This window comes from Rhinopithecus roxellana, chromosome 17 (assembly GCF_007565055.1).
Source record: "Rhinopithecus roxellana isolate Shanxi Qingling chromosome 17, ASM756505v1, whole genome shotgun sequence".
Taxonomy (NCBI): Eukaryota; Metazoa; Chordata; class Mammalia; order Primates; family Cercopithecidae; genus Rhinopithecus; species Rhinopithecus roxellana.
The window spans coordinates 103,690,936-103,714,583 of record NC_044565.1 but is presented as its reverse complement, the minus strand read 5'-3'; the positions used below and the strand labels follow the sequence as shown (position 1 = coordinate 103,714,583).

Here is a 23,648-nt window from a genome sequence, read left to right as displayed (position 1 = left end):
CTAAATATTTTTTTTGTAACAAATACAAAGATGTTTGAAGTAAAGTGATTCCCCTTGATGTTTCTGCTTTCCAGTCTCATCCCCCTTAGGAAACCACTGCTTATGGTTTGCTGTATATCTTTCCAAATGGTTCTCTGTGATTATTGATAGAAATGTATAAACATAAAATAGGATTTTCTTTTTTTCTATTTTACTGAAAAAAATCATGCTATGCTTGTTACTTTGTCATCTGCTTTGTTTTTCTTAAATCATAGAAGTCAGTATTTTTTTAAATTGTTCTTTTAAAATATTACTTGATTTTCCAAAATTTCATTTATATACCATCTACCAGAAGCCTATTTATTTTAAAACATGAGATAGTACCTCATAGTTGGATAAAATTGAGGGAATTATTATTTTCCAAAGGCAATATCATTCTGTATTAATTTATATAACATAGAAAATGTAACCCCCTCAATAATTGTTTAGTTCTAAACTCAGGAGAATTGCTTGAACTGAGATCATGCCATTGCACTCCAGCCTGGGCGACAGAGTGAGACTGTCTCAAAAAACAAAAACAAAATACTATATCAGATTATTTTCTGTTTAAGTGTAGGTGCCCTTATTTATGGCAGGGGCACTGACTTCTTTGATTTAGTACTGTAATTATTGAACGTGTTAACCACTATGCTGTTGTAAAAAGTAAAAAGAACATGTAATGAAATAATCAATTTTTATATGCAGAACTAATTTCTTTAGTTATCCAAACTGGATTTAGAAAAAAAAAACATGTTTTATTTATGGACTTAGTGAAAACTTTATACTGATTATACAAGGATGATTTGTCTCTAAAAAACAGAGTAGCACAAAGGAAAGGACCTTTTCTGTTGCTGTATAACAGCTACTGAAACATATTCATACTTGGTGTTTAGGGGAAAGCCATCTTTACCATAGAAATAGAAGCAAGCCAGGCAAGGTGGCTAAGAAGCAACATCATTGAAATCACACATGCCTGAAGTGTAAATATAAATTATTTCCCTTAAATATCTCTGGAAAGCCATAAACTTATTGGAACTCTCTTTCAATTAATTTTCCAGAAGTATCTGTATTTTATAACTTACAAAAATCTAATGGAAATTAGATAAGGAAATATTCAAGAATGCTCACGTTGTTGTCACCAAAACTAAAAAGGGTTAAAGAAATTAGATTTCTAAAAGTGTAAGGCATTAATTCTGTTTATTCATAAAGTTGCTTTATAAAATGTAATTATGCTTGATTCTTTTTTGTTGTTGTTTTGTTTTAGAAATGGGTGTCTCACTATGTTGCCCGGGCTAGTCTCAAACTCCTGGCTTCAAATGATCCTCCTTCCTCTGCCTCCCAAACTGCTGGGATTACAGGCAGCCACCATGTCCAGCTGTTTGATTCTTGAATATCCATGGTGTACTTTAAAATGATTTTTAATTAAAAATTTTTGCTTGACCTGCCCTTATGACATTTATACAAGTATATTCATATAACCAAATACATACAGTATTTCTAATATAAAAGTTTTGGTGGATTTCATTAAGGAATGAGATTAATTTGGCCAATTTGGAAATTCTTGTTTTTCCAGATAACCGGTAATCTAATGAAATACTCATGTTGATTCCTTCTTCCAAAGCACAACAATCTGTGGCAAGTTAATTTATTTTGAAGTCTTCTGAAGACCCAACCTTCACTGCCTTCAGACTCTACTCCCATTGAATTAGGAGGTGAAGGCAGAAGTTATTCAAGGCCACCTGTCTTTTGGGCTGCGTCATGTAGGTTCTGAAAGGCACAAGTCTGAACCAAGCCATGCCTGCCTAGATTCTGACCATAATAACTGAAAAGACTAGAATGGGTGTGGTCTTGGTTTCTTTCACTTGAGTTGGCAAATTTGGCAAACTCCACTGTCAGACAAAATAGCCTACCACCTCCATTGTCTTAGTTTTTTAGAGTGAACAGAAAAAGTTAAAAAAAAAAAAAATCATTGTTCTAAGAACAGTTTCATCTGTTCCTACTCTTAGAAACTCAGTTAAAGTAATATACCTTTAGAAAAAGTAATGAGAAGATAGTTTTAACTTATTGCACATAATCTCATGGTACTAGAGTAGTATGTGCTTGCTTTCTTTTTTTTATTTTTTGAGACAGAGTCTTGCTCTGTTGCCCAGGCTAAAGTGTAGTGGTGTCATCACAGCTCACTGCAATCTCTACCTCGCAGGCTTAAGTGATCCTTCCACCTCAGCCTCCTGAGTAGCTGGGACCTGGGACTACAGGTGTGCGCCACCAAGCTCAATTTTTGTATTTTCTGTAGAGATAAGGTTTTGCCATTATGCCCAGGCTGGTCTGGAACTCTTGGGTTCAAATGGTCTGCTCCCTGAGGCCCCCCAAAGTACTGAGATTACAGCCATGAGCCACAGTGCCTGGTTTTTTTTGCTTTTTGCTTTTTTTTTTTTTTTTTTTTTTTTTTTTTTGAGACGGAGACTCACTCTGTCCCCCAGGCTGGAGTACAGGGGCACAGTCTCAGCTCATTGCAACCTCTGCCTCCCGAGTTCAAGTGATTCTCCTGCCTCAGCCTCCTGAATAGCTGGGATTACAGGCATGTGCCACCATGCCTGGATAATTTCTCATTGCAACCTCCACCTGCCGGGTTCAAGTGATTCTCCTGCCTCAGCCTCCTGAATAGCTGGGATTACAGGCACATGCCACCACGCCTGGATAATTTTTGTATTTTTAGTAGAGACAGAGTTTCACCATGTTAATGAGGCTGGTCTTGAACCCCTGACCTTGTGATCCACCCGCCTCAGCCTCCCAAATTGCTGGGATTACAGGCGTGAGCCACCGCGCCCGGCCTGTGCTTCCTTTTTAACGCAGGTAATTTGTGAGGGTGTGGTTAAAAGGGATAAATAAAATATGTCCTTAAATTAGCTATTTTAGCCACTTTATAAAGACTCTGAAACTATTTGCGACTGTACAACAATCTGATGTCTTTTCTTTAAAAGTTATTATATGACTACAGTTGGATCTCAGTTGTCCAGTTACAGTCTACTGTTGCTGTGCCCTTTGAATGGTTTCTTGTATTAATAGTTGTGGGGCTGGGTGCGGTGACTCATGCCTATGAATCCCAGCACTTTGGGAGGCTGAGGTCGATGGATCACCTGAGGTCAGAAGTTCAAGACCAGCCAGGTCAACATTGTGAAACCCTCTCTCTACTAAATATAAAAAAATTAGCCGGGCATGGTGGCGGTTGCCTGTAATCCCAGCTACTCAGGAGGCTGAGGCAGGAGAATCACTTGAACCCGGGAGGCGGAGGTTGCAGTGAGCCAAGATTGTGCCATTGTGCTCCAGCCTGGGCAACAAGAGTGAAACTTTGTCTCAAAAAATAATAATAATAATTGTTCAGTTTAGCATTTTGGGTATTCCGCTGGATAATAAATTTCAGCTATGTTAAATTCACAGTCGTAGCATTGCTCTGATGCAGTGTAAAAGTTAAGCTGGAAAACATTTGCATATGTGTTTGGGAGGATCCATTGTGGACTTAAGCCAGTTTGGGAATAGTCTTGAGTGGGAAATAGTTTAGAAGATTTAATATGTATTGAAGATATCTTCATTTCTCAGACTGGAATGGTGATGGGAAGAATAGTTCACCAGAATTAAAAATACAAAAATACTTACAGATCTACCCATATATAGACACCTTGTTTCTTCAAGTTGTGTTTTCAGTAGTTCATTGGAATAAAAATGAATGTGTTGAACATAAACGTTCTGGATGATTAAATAAACTATAATTGCTTAAAGTATTTTGAAGTAAATAATAGTTGATAGACTGTAGAAATACAATTTTTTTCTTTTTTTTCTTTAATATACAGGGAAGTCGAGATAACATGAGTATTGTACTAGTTTGCTTTTCAAATGCTCCCAAGGTCTCAGATGAAGCGGTGAAAAAAGATTCAGAGTTGGATAAGCACTTGGAATCACGGGTTGAAGGTAAGACAGAAGCTTTTTAAAAATACAGACAGGCCAGGCACGGTAGCTCATGCCTGTAATCCTAGCACTTTTGTCGCCTGGGTGACACAGCAAGACTCTATCTCAAGAAAAAAAAAAATTTAGAGAGGGAAAGTATTATTTTTGTTTATCAAATGATTATTTTAAAATTTCCTGGCCAGGCGTGGTGGCTCACACCTGTAATCCCAGCGCTTTGGGAGGCTGAGGGCTGAGGCGGGCAGATCACGAGGTCAGATCGACACCATCGTGGCTAACATGGTGAAACCCCGTCTCTACTAAAAATACAAAAAATTAGCCGGAAATGGTGGCATGCACGTGTAGTCCCAGCTACTCAGGAGGCTCAGGCAGGAGAATTGCTTCAATCTGGGAGGTGGAGGTTGCAGTGAGCTGAGATCATACCACTGCACTCCAGCCTGGGCGACAGAGCGAGACTCCGTCTCCCCCCCAAAAAAAATTACATAGGACAAACAAGTATTTCAAAACAAGTCCTTGAAAAAACACATCTGTCTAAAATTTACTATCTTGGACCAATGTGTGGAGATTTATTGACAGGGAGAAGACAAATATGTCTGTTTCACCACCAAAGAGAAACATAATTTCAAGGTAGTTGGTTAGAGCTTGCTGGTTTTTTTTTTTTTTTTCTTTCTTTTTCTTTTTCTTTCCCTGCATACATTCCTACTAGTAAGTGGAGAATCCATTGAAATTTCCCTTAACAATATCATGAAAACCAAGTACTCTAATTCCACTAATACTAATTCTCCCTTCCTGGTTTAATTATCATTGCAATTCATTACAGTATCCTTTCCCTTTTATTGATAGAGTTAAGATTAGTGTTTCAAAAGATTATTTTACATATTTTTTTAAACTTCATTTGGCAATAATTTTTTTATTTTTTTGAGACAGGGTCTTGCTCTTTTTGTTGCTCAGGCTGGAGTACAGGGGCGTGATCTCGGCTCACTGCAGCCTCAACTCCCTGGGCTCAAGTGATCCTCTCACCTTAGCTTCTCCCAAGTAGCTGGAACTACAGGCATGTGCCACCACAGCTGGCTAGTTTTCTTTATTTTTTGTAGAGATGAGCCTCACTGTGTTGCCCAGGGTGGTCTCAAATTCCTGGACTCAAGCGATCCTCCCACATCGGCCTACCAAACTGCTGGGATTACAGGCGTGAGCCACCACACCCAGCCTAATAATTTTAAACATACAGAAAAGTTGCAAAAGTATCACAGGAGCTCCCATGTACATGTAGTATTCTTTACCTAGATTCCTCATTTGTTTATATAATACCACGTTTGGTGCATCTCTGTATATACTTTCTGTAACATTCTCATTTTCTCTCTTCCTCCTTCCTTCCCTCTCCCCTCTCTCTCCCCTTACTCCCCTGCCCCCCATGTTACTACCTTTTTCCTGAGCCAAATCAATTGAAAGTTGCAAATGTGATATATCAGTACTCCTTAATAAAACGAAGATTACATAACACTACATAACTGTAGTACATCCATAAAAATTAGGAAATTGGCCCGGCACGGTGGCTCACACCTGTAATCCCAGCACTTTGGGAGGCCAAGGTCGGCGGATCAGGAGGTCAGGAGTTCAAGACCAGCCTGGCCAATATGGTTAAATCCCATCTGTGCTAAAAATACAAAAATTAGTCAGGCCTGGTGACGGGTGCCTGTAATCCCAGCTACTCGGGAGGCTGAGGTGGGAGAACTGCTTGAACCTGGAAAGCAGAGGTTGCAGTGAGCCGAGATCATGCCACTGCACTCTAACCTGGATGACAGAGCGAGACTCTGTATCGAGGGGGAAAAAAATTAAGGAATTAACGTTGATACAATATTAATATGTAATCCACAGATCCCATTTAAATTTCCCTGATTATCCCAGTAATATCATATGTAGGTCCAGGTGCAGTCTAGAGCATGTGTGCTGCATTTAGCTATCATACCTCTTTAGTCTCACCCTCAATGGAAAAAGTTCTATTTTATTTTTATTTCTTTTATTTCTTTTTTTTATTTCTGTGGACCTTTACATTTTTTAAGATTACAGGATTGTGCAATGTGCAGCTTGGGTTGGCTGATGTTTCCTCTTGATAAGATTTAGGTTATACATTGGCAGGAATACCGTGGAAGTGATTGTAGATTGTTCTCAGTGCATCACAATCAGGGAGGCATGCAATGTTGATTTATAATGTTAACATCTTTTGTGACTTTCTTGGGTTGTTATGTTTCAGGTTACTTAATTAATAATTATGTTATACCTAATAAGTATTTAATAAATATGTTATATTTGCTCATAAGTATTCTATGGGGATACACTTTGAGATTGTTAATAACCTATATTACCCATTAAGATTTCAGCAGATAGTTTTAGCATCCATTTGTGATTTTTGCCTGAAGAATGATAGCCAACTGGTGATTTTCTGATTTAGTCATTCTTTTTTTTTTTTTTTGAGATGGAGTTTTGCTGTTGTTGCCCAGGCTGGAGTGCAATGGCGTGATCTCAGCTCACCGCACCCTCCGCCTCCCAGGTTCAAGTGACTCTCCTGCCTCACCCTCCTGAGTAGCTGGGATTACAGGCACGTGCCATCATGCCTGGCCAGTTTTGTATTTTTAATAGAGATGGGATTTCTCCATGCTGGTCAGGCTGATCTCAAACTTCCTGACCTCAGGTGATCCGCCCATCTTGGCCTCCGAAAGTGCTGGCATTACAGGCGTGAACCACAGCGCCTGGCTCAGTCATTCTTTTTATATGTGTTAGCATTTTACTGCAAAGAAAAATTTTCTTTTCTACCTGTTTATTTATATGAGCACAGACTCGCGGATTCCTCTTCTATTCGTTGCATTATAAACTGTTTCAGCCAATGAGAACCTCTTAAAACTTGTTGTAGCATCTTTTTGTCCTGCCCACAACTGTATAGTATTACAGGATTTTTTGTAGTTTTCTCCGTTTTCATATTTATAACTCTCTTTTATCACGGCTAACCTTCATGCATATGCCTTCCTCACTCCACATTGCCCATCCCTGTAGCCATCCTAAAGCTATGCTTACTGTGGTTAGCCATGAATATCCCATTCTGGACCAGTTTGTGGCCACTATTTCCCCCTCCACTCCCTGAAAGATTTGTTTTGCTTAGCTAAGCAAATCTAATGGTGTTGGACAAAATTATTCAGGAACAAGAGAAGGGAGAAGCTAGTCTGTTTATCTTTAATGTAATTGCTGATATGTTTGAGTTTAAATCTGCCGTCTTTCTTGTTTCATCTATTTTTTTTTTAATCCTCCATTCTTGCCTTTTAGATGTATTCCAGTTCATCCTAGGATTTGCTTATTAGTTACACAGTCTTTAAAAAATTCCATTTAGTAGGCTGGGCACAGCGGTTCAGGCCTGTAATCCCAGCACTTTGGGAGGCCAAGGAGGGCAGATCACGAGGTCAGGAGATTGAGACCATCCTGCCTAACACGGTGAAACCCCGTCTCTACTAAAAATACAAAAAGAAATTACCCGGGTGTGGTGGCGGGTGCCTGTAGTCCCAGCTACTCGGGAGGCTGAGGCAGGAGAATGGCGTGAACCTGGGAGGTGGGGCTTGCAGTGAGCCGAGATTGTGCCACTGCACTCCAGGCTGGACGACAGAGCAAGACTCTGTTTCAAAAAAAAAAAAAAAAAATTCCATTTAGTTAAAAAAAAAAATTTAGTGGTTACCCTGATAAATTGAGAATGTATTTTTCAGTCTTAAGGCCCTTTTCTTTTTTACTTTCAACCCTGAGAAGCTAAGTATCATAATCTTAATATAACCTTTTGATTTTATATATGCTATTTTTAAGATATGAAATTACTTTTTATAAAGTTAGATTGTCAGTCTTTTTTCTTTTCTTTGCGGGAGAACTTTGATATCATACCAAGCTCTTCCACTCAAGGTTACGTAGTTACCTGTATTTTCTCCTAACACTTTTATGTTTTGATTTTTTTTTTTTTTTAGGAGAAAATACATTTGAATGATATAACTTATGATGATGGTGTAATGGGCTTGTTGAATTTGGCCTGTTATGAGTCATTTTGTATATAGTAGGCCACAGTAATTGGTGAGAGTTTTGAAGTGTGAAGATCTGTGATTTCTAATATATAATTACAGTTAAAAGTATAAAACCAAGGAGAGTCTTTTGCAAATTTGGAGAATGGGGATTTAGCTTTTCTGTCTCTACAACTATCTAGCTATGCACCCTAAACAATGTGCTTAAAGTTTTTTGTGGGCCTACAGTTTCCTCAGCCCTAAATGAATCTTGTTTTTAGGTCTCAGTGCTTTTGAGTCTCAGTGAGTCCTGCTTTGAGGGTGATGGAAACGTGAGAAACATGTAAGAACACATTGAAGATTATGTCAGATACGGTTATATTCCTATTGATAATATTATTAAGAGGAGCTATTTTTATAGGAGTTAATGTTTAATGATAAATTGTAGTATATTGGGGTTGCAGATTGCTGACTATAGTTTATCAGAAGATGGAAGGAATTCTCTCAGTTTCCTTCTTCCTCATTCATAAAGAAACCGGGTAGTTTTTATTTTAGGAAGAACTCTCAAGTTTGGTCAGCTGCCTGTTATGTGATCTTACCCAACTTGCTTAACCCCTCAAGGCTCCAGTTACTTTATTGGAAACTAAAGATAAAAACACCAACCATAGAGGGTTCTTTTTTGTTTTTTTTGTTTTTTGTTTTTTTGATACATAGTTTCGCTCTGTCCCCCAGGCTGGAATGCAGTGGTGCGATCTCGGCTCACTGTAAGCTTCACCTTCCGAGTTCACACCATTCTCCTGCCTCAGCCTCCTAAGTAGCTGGGACTACAGGCGCCCGCCACCACACCCGGCTAATTTCTTTTTGTATTTTTAGTAGAGACGGGGTTTCACCGTGTTAGCCAGGATGGTCTAGATTTCCTGACCTGGTGATCCACCACCTTGGCCACCCAAAGTGCTGGGATTACAGGCTTGAGCCACCACACCTGGCCCCATAGAGTTTTTTTTTTTTTTAAATAGATTGTTACAGAAAAAGCTTATTGATGACACTTGTTAAAGATGGTAAGGCAGATATTTTTTTCAGGGGGGCCATGGCAGCAGATATAGGGACACCACTATGATAGAATCTTGTAGTGGCAGAAAAATTAAACTCAACTTGGGGTCCCATAAAGATAAGTGGAATTTATAACAAAGGAGCTGAGTGCTGGAAGGGAGTGTCAGTGGGTGAAAAATTATTACTAAGAGAAAGCATCAACATAAGGAAGGGGTTTCTGGCTAAACTGACTTGATAGGATGGCAGGCCAGGCTGAAATATCCAGAGTGGTCATATACCAAGTGTGTGGGGGTTTTCAGTAAACTGAGCAGGCAGGATTCTCAGTCAGCCTGGTTTCTACAAGGACAGAGAGGGAGCCCAAAGTCTCTTAGTCAGAAAGAACTCAAGAGTCTTGCTGAAGGTTTGGTCCAAGGAAAGAGTTTTTGTCAAAATAAATGAGAATTTTGTTTGTTAAGCACCTATTATGGTGCCTAGCATGTTGTAAGTCCTCAGCAAACTGTAACTTGTATAAACTCTTAACTTCTGTAATAGCCACATTTTAATTTCTTAAAGGAGTGGTCAATTCAGTTTAACATGAGTTAATAATATTAATTTTCTTTTGCATAGTTTGTAACTTTCCAAAGTATATATTATATAGGAGAGATAACAAATATGTTATATGATCTCTAGGGCCTGTAGCAAATAGTTATTATTAATCAGGAAACAAAATTGTTAGCTCGGCAGCCACTACAAATTAAGTTGGTACTTAAAATGTAACTTCACAGTAGCTTACACCTATAATCCTTGGGATGCCGAGACAGAAGGATTGCTTGAGACTAGGAGTTCAAGACCAGCCTGGTCATCATAGACCTACAAAAAAGTTTTAAAAAATAGCAGGGCATGTTGGTGCACACCTGTAGTTCCAGCTGCTGGAAGATTGAAACAGGAGGATCGCTTGAGTTCCAGGAGTTTGGTGTTAAACAGTGAGCTGTGATGGCACCACTCCACTCGAGCCTGGGCCACAGAGGAAGAACATGTCTTTAAAAAAAAAAAAAGAAAAAGTAACTTTTTATTTATAAAGCAGTGTTCTTCAGGAGCATTGTGTTTCTTCTGGGGTTTTAAATCATGTAATATGACTTTAAATTTTGTGGTAACTCGGTAAATCTGTGTATATGCTTTTAGTGATGACTTGGTCAGGTAGGAAAGGAATAATATTAAAATAAACAGGAAATAGTAGTTCACATTGCTTTCTACATATAGATTTACTCAGTGTTTACTGAACACATATCACTGAGGATGTAGCAGAAAAAGAAATCTTATGGAATTTGTATTCTAGTAAAAACCTGTTTTTTAAATAGAGAAGTAGAGTAAGCAGACAGCAACAAGGAATATTGGTTAGGAATGTCTCTGTGAGGAAGGACATTTGAGCAGAGACCTGCATGGAGAGAGAATATCTGAGGGAAGAACATTCCAGGCAATGAGAACAGCAAAGACTAGGAGGGAATGTTCTTAGTGAGTGTAGCTGGGTTAGAATGAGCCAGTAGAAAACTAGAGGAAGATTAAGGGGTTTGTAGGAGGCATATCATGTAGGGTTCTGTAGACCAATGTGAGGACTTTGGACTTTATTTGACTTGTGGTGGGAATTCAATGGAAGATTTTGAGTACAAGAGTGATTTGTTCTTTTTTTCCAAATGATCTCTCTTAGTTGCTGTATGGAGAAGAGATTATATAAAGGGGACAAGAGAAGGCAAAATACCAGTTAGAAATTATGTGTTAATACATGGTAGTGGTAAATTGGACTAGAGTAGAGGAGACAAAAATGCCTGGAGACATTTTTGGTGTTATAGCTGAGGGAGTGCCACTGGCATCTAGTGAATGGAGGCCAGGGATGCTGCTTGATATTCCACAGTGCACAGGACAACCTCCACAACAAAAAAATTGTCTGGTATAAAATGTCAGTGCTGTTGATGTTGAGAAGCCTTATACTATAAGACACAGACTTAAGGTAGAAAACTTAGACCTGCTTTAATGAAGCTTGCAGTCTATGACCCAATAAACATCATGAATATGGGAGTATATAGCATTATAGTATGCAGTACATGTCATGCATATGGGAATGTATTGCAGTGTACCTACTCAGACTTAGGTCAGAGAAGGATTTGAGAATGTGACATATAAAATTGAAACCTCGAGGATGAAAATAGGCCTTCATAGCTGGGCCTCGTGGCTCATGCCTATAATCCCACCATTTTGAGAGGCCAAGGCAGATGGATCACGAGGACAGGAGTTCAAGACCAGCCTGGCCAACATAGTGAAACCCCGTCTCTACTAAAATACAAAAATTAGCTGGGCATGGTGGCACATGCCTATAATCCTAGCTACTCGGGAGGCTGAGGCAGGAGACTTGCTTGAACCAGGGAGTCAGAGGTTGCAGTGAGCCGAGATAGTGCCACTGCACTCCAGCGTCTCAAAAAAAAAAAAAAAAAAAAAAAAAAAAAAGAGCATTCACCATACAGAGGAGTTGGATTAGTGTGAGAATTGTTCCCAAACCAATGAAAAGAGTACATGTGAAGATCTACAAAGTAGAAGTCTTTGAGTAGATCCTCTGGAGATGAGGGAGGCAGGGGCAAAGTTGAAAGAGTAGGAAATGTTAAAGTCAATGTAAGGGTCTTGTGAGGCATGGTAAAACAGTTTGGATTTTGTGTCTCAAGGGTTGCTGAAGACACTGCCTTTTTTTGTTTTAAAAGTAAGGCCTGGGTTGGGTGCGGTGGCTCACGCCTGTAATCCCAGCACTTCAGGAGGCCGAGGCAGGCGGATCACTTGAGGTTGGGAGTTCGAGACCAGCCTGACCAACATGGAGAAACCCCGTCTCTACTAAAAATACAAAATTAGCCAGGCGTGGTGGCACATGGCCTGTAATCCCAGCTACTTGGGAGGCTGAGGCAGGAGAATCGCTTGAACCCAGGAGGCGGAGGTTGCAGTGAGCCAAGATTGCACCATTGCACTCCAGCCTGGGCAACAAGAGTGAAAGTCTGTCTCCAAAAAAAAAAAAAAAAAAAAAAAAAATGCTGTAGAATATAACTATTTCAGGTAAGTATCAACCTGTAAAAATGATTTTTAGTTTCTCCCCTTTTTCTTATAATTCTTATCCAGGTAAACTTTTGTTATCCTTTAGTAATGGCATTCATAACTTTTACATTATTTTTAATATTAGATCAGAAGTATTTTTCCATGTAGCTGTTTCTGTATTCATCGAGACACCTATTACGTAATTTTTAGTGATTATAAACCATTTCACTCAATGGCTACACCAAAGTTTTTTTAACTGTCCTCTTGTTGCTGAACATTTAGTTTGTTCCAATTTTTGCTTTTATGAATAATGCTGGAATGAACATATATGTGCAAATAACTGTGTTTTCCTTTTTTCCCCTGCATGACAGTGTTTCAGTCAATAAGTAGCTTCTTGTATTACTTTTTAAAAATTTTTTGTGTGCTGATGATGATTTTTTAAAATATATTTTAAAATAGGTACTACCAAATAGTATTCTTGTTTCACTTCTTGGTGAGTACTGGCTTATCACATTAATTTAGGAACTTTTTTTAAAAACCTACAGAGATTATGGAGAAGTCTGGCGAGGAAGGAATGCCTGATCTTGCCCATGTCATGCGCATCTTGTCTGCAGAAAATATCCCAAATTTGCCTCCTGGGGGAGGTCTTGCTGGCAAGTAAGTAGAACAAAAAGAGCTAATTTTGAGTTCGTTTATAATTAGTAATTAAATAATTTGGGGTAAGGAAACTTAAATCAGAAGTACATCAATTATCTAGAGAGGTGAAATGGGTTAGTGTTTCTTATGGTAGAGAAGAATTCTTAAAACTTCATCCAAAAACGATGTTAAAAAAAATCTATCATTCTCTTTGGGTATGAAGGTCCTTCTTTCCTTGCTAATGAGTATAAATGGATTGTGCAAAATCAGATTCTGAGAGTGAAGTGTAGGAAGTATGTTTTTTTTTTGAGATGGAGTCTCGCTCTGTCACCCAGGCTGGAGTGCAGTGGCCAGATCTCAGCTCACTGCAAGCTCCGCCTCCCGGTTTACTCCTGCCTCAGCCTCCCAAGTAGCTGGGAATACAGGTGCCTGCCATCTCGCCCGGTTAGTTTTTTCGTACTTTTTTTAGTAGAGACGGGGTTTCACCATGTTAGCCAGGATGGTCTCGATCTCCTGATCTCGTGATCCGCCCATCTCGGCCTCCCAAAGTGCTGGGATCACAGGCTTGAGCCACCGCGCCTGGCCGAAAGTATGTTCTTGACAAGTATAGAGTTTAGCAGTTACTTTTTTAGTGTGGTCAGGATGAAATATTGAGATATTCACAAGCTTAAAATTCTATGTAATTTAATAAAACTAAAGCATGATTTTTTTTTAGGCGCAATGTAATTGAAGCTGTTTATAGTAGACTGAATCCACATAGAGAAAGTGATGGGGTAAGTTTTATTTTATTTCATAAGCATTTGAAGTAATTTCATAATATAAATACTAAATATGAGTACATTTACATTAATGAAGTCTATAATAAATTATAGTCTGTAGTAAATTACTACTGCTTTTCATTTTAAGGTGTCAGTTAAAGTTTAAGAAAATGTATTGAAGGTAGAGATAAAATTTTGTTTTGTAGATAGCTTTGTTGTCACTTTCTGGGCATCAAATGACCTTTTTGATTTGCGCTATCTTTATTCTCTATATGTCTGCTTTTCCTTCTTCTCCTTTAAACCTTAATTTTGAGGCAAGAATGCTCTTTTAAATATCTCAATTTCTCCTCCAGCAGGCTGCTGCCATCACCAGAAGTTAGCAATAGTGAGTGAGTTATTATTTTATGACCAGACCTTTCAGTACCCCTGTATACCCACTTGGAATACCCGAGGATAGTTTTTCTAATATTATTGTTGTGTTATGGGTATATGAGCGTTGAGCTGAGATAACCGTTTCTGTTGTGCCTTGCTGTACTTCATCAGACCAAGACTCTATGCCCTTACCTTTTATTTTGCTTTCCTTCAAAATGTCAGTGAGCTGCCAGCTGCTCCTCTGTATTGTTTTGTTTTGTTTTAGTACTATTACCATGAGACAGAAGTGTCTTTTTTTTTTTTTCCAATCCAAGTTAGTTCAAATAAGTATTTTTCTCTTGGGTTTTCAAGTTTTTATGTCTAAAAATAAATTACTTAAATTTAAATATATATGCTTCAAAGCTTTAAGGGAGCCAAACTTAGAAATGAAACTGATTGGGAGGAAGAGCCCCCCTCCAGTCTCCAGCTCCTCTTGGCAGATTGAGAGAGACAGTATCCATTGGCTAGAAATCATGTATCATCTCAATTGTATTATTTGCTAGGATTCATTATTACATAGCAGTATAATAGAGTTTCTTTTCCTTAACAGTAAAAGTGTCCTGGCAAAAAGGAAAATTTAATTAATATAGTTTTAGTGAGTCATATAAAAGTGATGCTATATATTGCTAATTATAATTTATATCTTGGTCTAGTGCAGTAATTCTGAGTCTTTTTTTGTGGCAGGTACCTCGAAGTATTAAGAATTGTACCCAAGGCCGGGCACGGTGGCTCACGCCTGTAATCCCAGCACTTTGGGAGGCCGAGGCGGGCGGATCACCTGAGGTCAGGAGTTTGAGATCAGCCTGACCAACATGGAGAAACCCCGTCTCCACTAAACATACAAAATTAGCCGGGCATGGTGGCGCATGCCTGTAATCCCAGCTACTTGGGAGTCTGAGGCGGGAGAATTGCTTGAACCCGGGAGGCGGAGGTTGTGGTGAGCTGAGATCATTCCATTGCACTCCAGCCTGGGCAACAAGAGCAAAACTCCGTCACACACACACACAAAAAAAAAAAAAAAAAAAAAAAGAATTGACCCAAAGCTGTGAAAATTAATTTAAAAATACAAATATTTTGTGTGATCCATCAGAGAACCCTCAAAGAAATGAGTATAGGATGTTGACATGACTAAAAGGATGGTGGTAATTTGGAAGGTTGAGAGAAGAGAATCTTTCCTTTTCAGCTAGATTATAGATTCTACAGGGCATCCACTACCTTGATTAGAGGAAATAAGCCCTCAGAAGAGAATTATTGATTCATTATTAGCCGTAGAAGTACTCCCATTTCCTTAGATGTTTCAAAGTACAACCCTCATGTGTAATCTTTAAAAATACATATATATATATACCTTGCTGGATTTTGGGGTCCCTCAAGAAAATAGTCTATTTTTACTCCAAACAAGGTTTTCTGTTTAACATATACCAAGGGTAACTTTTAAATTTTTTAAAAAGAAAAAATGATTACACATAGTAGCTACATAAACAGGGAGTAAATAGGCAACGGAACTATGAAACTAGGAGGAAATGCTCAATATATAAACCTTAAATAGATTGTTATTTGGCTATAGAAATGGGACTTAATGTACTTAATTACCTTCATACATAAATGTTCTGTTAATATCAGCAGATCAAATACTGACAGTGTGTCATATAGTGGATTCACAGAGGACGAAGACTAGAAAACATAAGACATGACCCCACTTGTGTGCTCAGTACAGCTTACACTGTAATTATAAACACACCTTAAATGATCAAAATATTTCCCATGCTTAGTAACAAATAAATGACAAAATCCAGAATGTGACCATTGCCATGTGAATTGGACAGTGATTGCTGTGAAAGTTCAGCTAAGTAGGGGGAAAGTCATCTTAGAGAAAAGATAGGATTTGAAGAATGATTTGAATGGTAGAAATGACATGAGGATGATGACCTTTCAAGTGGACTGGAGAGGCATGGACAAAGTATAAGCTATCTTCAAAAGAAAGGACATCTTTTTTGGCTAAAGCGGAGAACTGCTGTGGTGAAAAATAAGAATTTAGGTTGCAGAGGTGTTTGCTAAGAGACCAGCCTTTTGGACATCATTTTAGGGTAATGAACCACCTTATGTTTGGAGCATAAGAATGATAGACTCAAAAAAAATCTGTGGTATTTTAATCTGTTAGAAACATTTACCTATTAAAGAGATGCAGGCAGTCAGGTACTTGTGAAATAATTACAGAGACCAAATGGTAACTGTAAACTTATTATCATTACATAGATATATCGATTAAAGGAACTTCCCTTGTTTACTATGAAAACTGACTTTGCAGCCTAGAATTCTAAATGGGGAAACATTATATGCCTTTCACAATAATCACTAACTTAGAAAAATATTGAACTATAATTGCAAGTAGCAGAAATGTACTGAAAAATACCGCAGAAGGAGAAGGAATGAAGAAAATACAGACATGTGATTAAATTCTTAGCTCTTAACTTGACCCACTGTAGCAAAAAGCTAGCCACAGAGGTGCTCCATAAATGCTTCTTAACAGTGTGGATGATGTCACCGGGAGCTGGATATTAACTTGCAGGGTCAGAAAGATGAAAGTATGGTAGAATTACAGAAGAGGAGAAAGTTGGAAGGTATTATAAAAATTAAGTGTTTTTTAAATAAAAATTATTTTTGTTTAGATATTTAAACAAAGAATTCTAGCCAGAGTTAAATCAGAGGGTTTTTTTTAGGCTCCTGAAATGTCTGCCTTATATCGGAGAGAATTGTTCTGTTGTAAATGATTGTAAGTAGTACCACTAGAAATAGGGATTCATTCATTTTTCTTGTAATTAAGACAAATCTTTTAAATAAATATTTTTCAGAAAGTAAAGTCAGAAATTAAGTAATTTTAATATATATTCAGAAAGGTTACTATTTAGGGGAAACTTCTTGTTTACTAAATTTGTTTTTTAGTATGTGTTCCATACTAAACTAACTTTTAAGAATGTGTTCCATCTTCTTACCGCAAGCAATACTGGTATTTTCCCAACTTTTAAAATGCAAATTTGTAACAGAGTCTAGCAGGGATTCTTAGTCTAGGGATTCACGAATCCCCAGAAATCTTTTGGAAAATCTCTAGCAAAAGCAAAACTACATTTTACTGTAAGTTGTGTTTATATTAGACAGGGCTCTGGGATCACACTCCTTCCCTTTTTCTAAAATGCTAGTTTGTGTTTTATAACTAGAATATAAATTTTGTGAGATCTGGGACTTTATCTGATTCATTTACGTCTGTAGTCCAAGCACTTACAACAATCCTGGTATACTGTGAAAGCTCAGTAAATATTTTTTGAATAGGAAATATTTGTATTTATTCATTTCTAGTGATTTGCTTAAGGCTGTCCTTAAGTCATATATTTAAAAATTAATTTGAGGTTACTAATTGGTATGAAAGTCTGTATTTATGGCGTTTTATATTTTCATGCAAAACGTTCTTCCCTTGAAAAAGACTCATAATGCTTTTGAATTAGTATGCCACTGATCAAGTAGTTGCATAAGTTGGTAATTTTCCAAGGGTAAAGTTGCACAGGGGGGTGACCTGTATTTACCCAGCTCCTACTTGTGCCAAGCCCCTTATTTATACACACAAAGAGTCATAGGTAATCTTCTCAGTACCTTTCTTTTACAGATGAGACTTACAGAGATGAGGTAGCTTGCACAGGTCACAAAGCTAAATAAATCATGCAGCCAGAATTTGAATTAGGCTGACTCCAAAACCTGTTCTCTTTACATTATTCCATGTGGCCTTTTTAAGATAGTTAGAGATTATGTATGTCTGTACCCCACCTCTGTCTACCATCCAGGAAAAATCATTTCCCATTCTTTTGTAAATATCATGTTTAATAGTCTTAAGATACTCTGTTTTATTGATTGAGACAGGGTCTCGTTCTTTGTCCCAAGCTGGAGTGCTATGGCACCATCATGGCTCACTGCAGCCTCAACCTCCCAGGCTCAAGCGATCCTCCCAGCTCAGCCTCCTGAGTAGCTGGGATTACAGGCACACAGCACCACACTCGGCTAATTTTTTGTATTTTTTGTAGGGACAGGGTCTCGCTTCATTGCCAGGGCTAGTCTTAAACTCCTGAGCTCAAGTTACCTTCCTACCTCAGCTTCCCAAAGTTCTGGGATTACAGACATGAGCCACTGCACCCAACCACAAGATAATCTGGTTTTAATGGTAAATATTTTATAAAGTTGTTGAAGCAGTCAAGCCCAATTCCTTGTCAGTTATTTTTCATTTAAATACACATATTTATCTTAATCCAAAAATGGTTTAAGGCATTTTGATCTTAGAGAAGGGGAGGAAAAAACAGGACAGATTAGTCTCTTTTTGAGCTCAAAAGAATCTCTGTATTGTTTTTACATTATTAAATTTTGCATGCATTTTTCTGTTTTACTTCAAACAGATAAATGCGATACCCATAACTGCTTTTACATTTTTATATCACAGTTTTTAGAACTATATGAATATTAGTTTTTTCATGTTTACTTTTTATTCACTTGTCAAAGCATTGCCATAGAGAAGACCTATACTGTTTGAAAATGCACTAACATTAGTCACTATGTTTTTAGGGTATGATTGATATAACACTTAGCTGTGTGGTCTTGACCATTCAGATGACACTGTCTAAAATTATTCATTAAATTTGACATGATTCTTCAAGTAACATCTAATTTATTAGAATCTTCATTCGTCATCAATTGTATCACATTTTGTCGTATTCAAGAATTTTTAGTTTTAAAATTTTTTTGTCTGACAAGCAGTGCATAGGACTCCACAAGAAATATTTTTACTAGTGTTTACTTTTTCTCTACTGTTGTAAGTAGTCATTTTAAGAATTTTGGTTATGGGCCGGGTGCAGTGGCTCACGCCTATAATCCCAACACTTTGGGAGGCCAAGGCGGGCAGATCATGAGGTCAGGAGATCAAGACCATCCTGGCTAACACGGTGAAACCCTGCCTCTACTAAAAATACAAAAGATTAGCCAGGTGTGGTGGTGGGCACCTGTAGTCCCAGCTACTCGGGAGGCTGAGGCAGGAGAATGGCGTGAACCCAGGAGGCGGAGCTTGCAGTGAGCCGAAATCACGCCACTGCACTCCAGGCTGAGTGACAGAGCGAGACTCCGTCTCAAAAAAAAGAATTTTAGTTATGAGAGCTGTGTTTCAAGAGATAAATAATTGCTGCAAATAAATATTAGCTGGTTAAACTTTATTTTTTTAAATGTGCTTAGATTACTTTCCTTTCCCCCTCCTATTACTACTGTCTGCTTGATTTATCTAATTTCTATGTCTTATTTGGTGTGAGTTAGTATTTTCATTATGAGAGGTTCGATTTTTAAGCTGTGTTAGTCTAGCTGATAGTAAAACCTTAAAACTTAGGGTGGATGGGAGATGTCCTAAATTCTCATTTCAGTAATTGCCTTCAATTTACTTTACAGAATAATTGTAAACATCCCATCTGATATGATAGTTTAATCAATATAACTAGAGTTCTGTGGTATTATTAATTTTACTATATTAAGGAAATATAAACTTCAATGTGAAATAACCTGTGGTGTTCTATAATTCACCAATATTTCTTTAGTAAGAGTCTTATCTATATGAGGTACTTCATATGCAAAAAATGTTACTCGCCATAGTGTATTCAACAGAGCATAAAGATAGACATTGATCTTAATTATACCTGTGCACAAATCAGAGCTCTGCTACTTACTAAGATTGTCACTGTGGCAAATAACTTAAATCTCTCTGAGCCTTAGTTTCCTCACTTATAAAAATAACTGGAGTTCTTACTTTATAGGGTACCTGTGAGGATTCAGTAAGATTATGTATGTAAAGTTCTTAGCACAAATATTATTTTTCCTTCCCTAGATGATAGGAGGACATAGAATGGAATATGAAATTGTCTTTACTCTCAAAGAGTTTGCAGTCTAAGTGGAGAGTCTTGTGAACCGTTGCAAGGTAGAGTTAATTGTTATAATAGATGTGTAAAAATAGGTGTGGTATATCAATTGTATGAGTTCAGATAGAGAAAATGCAGGAACCTAGATAATAGATTTCTCTTCTAATATTAATGAAAGCCCATGAGAGAGTTATGTAACAGTGTTTGGAAAAATCAAATGTAATGGCTGGGGAAGAGATTTCAGTCCTTGTCTATCCAGAGTGATGAGAAAGTGCAATTTGCCATAAGATAAAATGACTTTTAAGTGTGGTCATTAGCTAAAGTTCTTCTCAATTTAGTGATTCTGTAATGTCAGCCATTGCAAATCCATCTCTACTTGATTTATTGGTTTGGTTTTCTTTTGCTTTTAATTTTTTTATTTTTCATTTTTTGAGACCAAGTCTCACCCTGTCACCCAGGCTGAAGTACAGTGGTGCAGTCTCGGCTCACTGCAACCTCTGCCTTCTAGATTCAAGCGATTCTCCTGCCTCACCCTCCCAAGTAGCTGGGACTGCAGGCATGCACCACCATGCCTAGCTAATTTTTGTATTTTTAGTTGAGACGGGTTTCACCATGTTGATCAGGCTAGTGTCGAACTCCTGAACTAAAGTGATCCACCTGCCTCGGCCTCCAAAAGTACTGGGATTACAGGTATGAGCCACCGTGCCTGGCTATGGTTTAGTTTTAGTATGCCTTTTTTTTTTAAGTTGGAGTCTCACTCTGTCACCCAGGCTGGAGTGCAGTGGCACGATCTCAGGCTCACTGCAGGCTCCACGCCTCCTGGATTCACGCCGTTCTCCTGCCTCAGCCTCCCAAATAGCTGGGACGACAGGTGCCTTCCACCACGTCCGGCTAATTTTTTGATTTTTAGTAGAGACAGGGTTTCACCATGTTAACCAGGATGGTCTCAATCTCCTGACCTCGTGGTCTGCCCGCCTCGGCCTCCCAAAGTGCTGGGATTACAGACCTCAGGTCAGCCACCGTGCCCGACCTAGTATGTCTTTTAAAAAGCAACTTGCCTTCCCAAACTATCACTGCTATAGCAATTGACAGAAATACAGGTGATTCATAATGAAAGTGTCAGTTGGAAAGTGAGAGGTACTTTATCTGTTGAACTTGCTAAAACTGACCCAAATACGACAAATAGAACAACCTTTCGGCCAACCTTGTTAATAAGTCCACCTCCAAATAGAGTTATGCCATTTAGTCTATATCAGTGATTTTCAACCCTGGCTGTATATCCAAATTGCCTGTCAGGCTTTAAAAGAACAACCCAAATCCACTGAATCTGTGTGTTTTGAAATAGAACTTTGACGTGTATGCAATTTTAAAAGTTCCACAGGTAATTCCAATGTGGAACAAGGGTTGATAATCACTTCTATGTGTAAGTCTTTGAAGCAGATTTTGTTTTAATGTCTTGTAATTTTTTTAAAATAAAATGGTAGGTTTTTATCCTTTTTTTTTTTTTTTTCGGTTTGGGGGTTTTCTGGGGGAGAGGGTTGTAGGCCCTGCATTAAAAAGTCTTTGTGATATACCATAAAGTAGAAAATTTCCTCTTAAAGACTGATAGGGTTTATCATTGTACTTATCACGTTGTTCCATCTCAACGCTTCCTGAATAGATTGAAATGGGAAACTTTGTATTTATTTATTTATGAATGAATGAATGAATGACACAGTCTTCCTCCATTGCCCAGGCTGGAGTGTAGAGGCATGAACATGGCTCACTGTAATCTCAACCTCCTGGGCTCAAGTGATCCTCCCACCTTAGCTTCCCAAGTAGCTGGGACCAGAGGTGTGTGTTGCCACACCTAATATTTAAAATTTTTGTTGTGTAGAGACGGGGTCTCCTTATGTTGCCCAGGCTAATCTCAAACTCCTGGGCTCAAGTGATCCTTTCACCTTGACCTCCCAAAGTGCTGGGATTACAGGCATGAGCCACCAGCCCTGGCTGATAAACTTTATTTAGGGAAACATGTTTTAAGTCCACATAATAAATTTTGCAAATTCAAAGACAGCTAATATGCTTGTTGTGCAAAATTGGAAAATTCAAAGAAAATAAAGTATCTGAACTCCCTGCCCATTATCATTGTATTGCTGTATTTCCTTTCTTTTCATGTATTTTTACATATGCTAACATGAACAGATACACAGACGTATATGTACCCAAAAAACATGGGTGATACACAGTATCATCTCTTTTTTTTTTGGTAGATGCCTAGACTGGAGTGCAGTGGGTGTGATCTTGGCTCACCGCAACCTCCTCCACCTCCCGAGTTCAGGCAGTTCTCCTGCCTCACCCTCCCGAGTGGCTGAGATTATGGGTGCACACACCATGCCTAGCTAATTTTTGTATTTTTAATAGAGATGGGGTTTCACCATGTTAGCGGGACTGGTCTCAAACTTCTGACCTCAGGTGATCCACCCACCTCAGCCTCTCAAAGTGCTGCGATTACAGGCATGAGCTACCATGCCTGGTCCAGTATCATCTCATTTTTTGCCATGAGGACACTTCCCCGCCCCGTTCCCCCCTCCCCACCCCGCCACATGTCTGAGGCAGGAAAACAAGCACTTTTGTTGTTGTTGTTGAGACAGTCTCACTCTGTCGCCCAGGCTGGAGTGCAGTGGTGTGATCTTGGCTCAATGCAACCTCCGCCCTCCGAGTTCAAGCGATTCTCCTACCTCAGCCTCCCGAGTAGCTGGTATTACAGGCACCTGCCACCGCATGCTGCTAATTTTTTGTATTTTTAGTAGAGGCAGTGTTTCACCATCTTGGCCAGGCTGGTCTTGAACTCCTGACGTCATGATCCACCCGCCTCAGCCTAACAAGCACTCATTTGTTTTTTTGTTCTTTTTTAAGAGGGTCTCACTCTGTCGTCCAGACTGGAGTTCAGTGGCACGATCATGGGTCACTGAAGCTTGAACCTCCTCGACTTAGCTCGACCTCTCACCTCAGTTCCCGGAGTAGCTGGGACATGGGCGTGCTCCTTTTAAACATTTTTTGTAGAGATAGGGTCTCACTGTGTTGCCCAGGCTGGCCTAGAACTCTTGACCTCAAGCAATTCTCCTACCCCTGTCTCCCAGAGTGGTGAAATTGCGGACATGAGTCATTGCTCCTGGCCAATGGGGACAACTTTTTAAAAAATGACATTCATCTGCTCTCATTTTTCTAATAAAACATTGCCATTTATTATATGGTTTTATTAGTGTTATCTTTGTTCCGAAAGTGTAGTATAAGTGTCTCTAAAGAAGGTTAAGAGTTTGTGTCAGATCAACTGCAACAATAACCTATTTTGTATTTTATTTTAAGATGAAAACTTCCAAATGTATTTAAAAAGGGGATATGATATGTTGGAACAGCTGTATATTGTCTGTCTAGATTCAACAACTTAACATTTTGCCATAGTTGCTTTATTTTTCTTTCTGTATCTACTGTTTTTTTTCTTTTTTTGACTGAACCCTTTGAGAGCAAATTGCAGACATCATATTTTACCTGTAAACATTTAAGCATGCAGCTCTTAAGAATGAAGACATTTTTCAACCAGGCGCGGTAGCTCACACCTGTAATCCCACCACTCTGGGAGGCCGAGGCAGGCGGATCACCTGAGGTCGGGAATTCGAGACCAGCCTGACCAACATGGAGAAACCCCATCTCTACTAAAAATACAAAATTAACTTGGCGTGGTGGCACATGCCTGTAATCCTAGCTACTCGGGAGGCTGAGGTAGGAGAATCACTTACATCTGCAAGGTGGAGGTTGCGGTGAGCCAA

The 23,648-nt window shown here is 38.7% G+C and overlaps 1 protein-coding gene across 5 annotated transcripts in view; it reads left to right on the top strand.

Annotated features, from left to right (window-relative positions):
* Nucleotides 1–23,648, top strand: part of PPM1B (protein phosphatase, Mg2+/Mn2+ dependent 1B) — an 86,930-nt gene that overhangs the window by 51,180 nt on the left and 12,102 nt on the right. For 4 of the 5 annotated variants that reach the window (XM_030921082.1, XM_010356514.2, XM_010356513.2 and 1 more), the window contains 3 exons: nucleotides 3,867–3,984; nucleotides 12,647–12,758; nucleotides 13,453–13,510. In XM_030921082.1, coding sequence (XP_030776942.1) covers nucleotides 3,867–3,984; nucleotides 12,647–12,758; nucleotides 13,453–13,510 — 288 coding nt within the window. Of the gene's footprint in view, nucleotides 1–3,866; nucleotides 3,985–12,646; nucleotides 12,759–13,452; nucleotides 13,511–19,808; nucleotides 19,899–23,648 lie in introns of all 5 variants that reach the window. The other variant, XM_030921083.1, reaches the window with a different exon arrangement.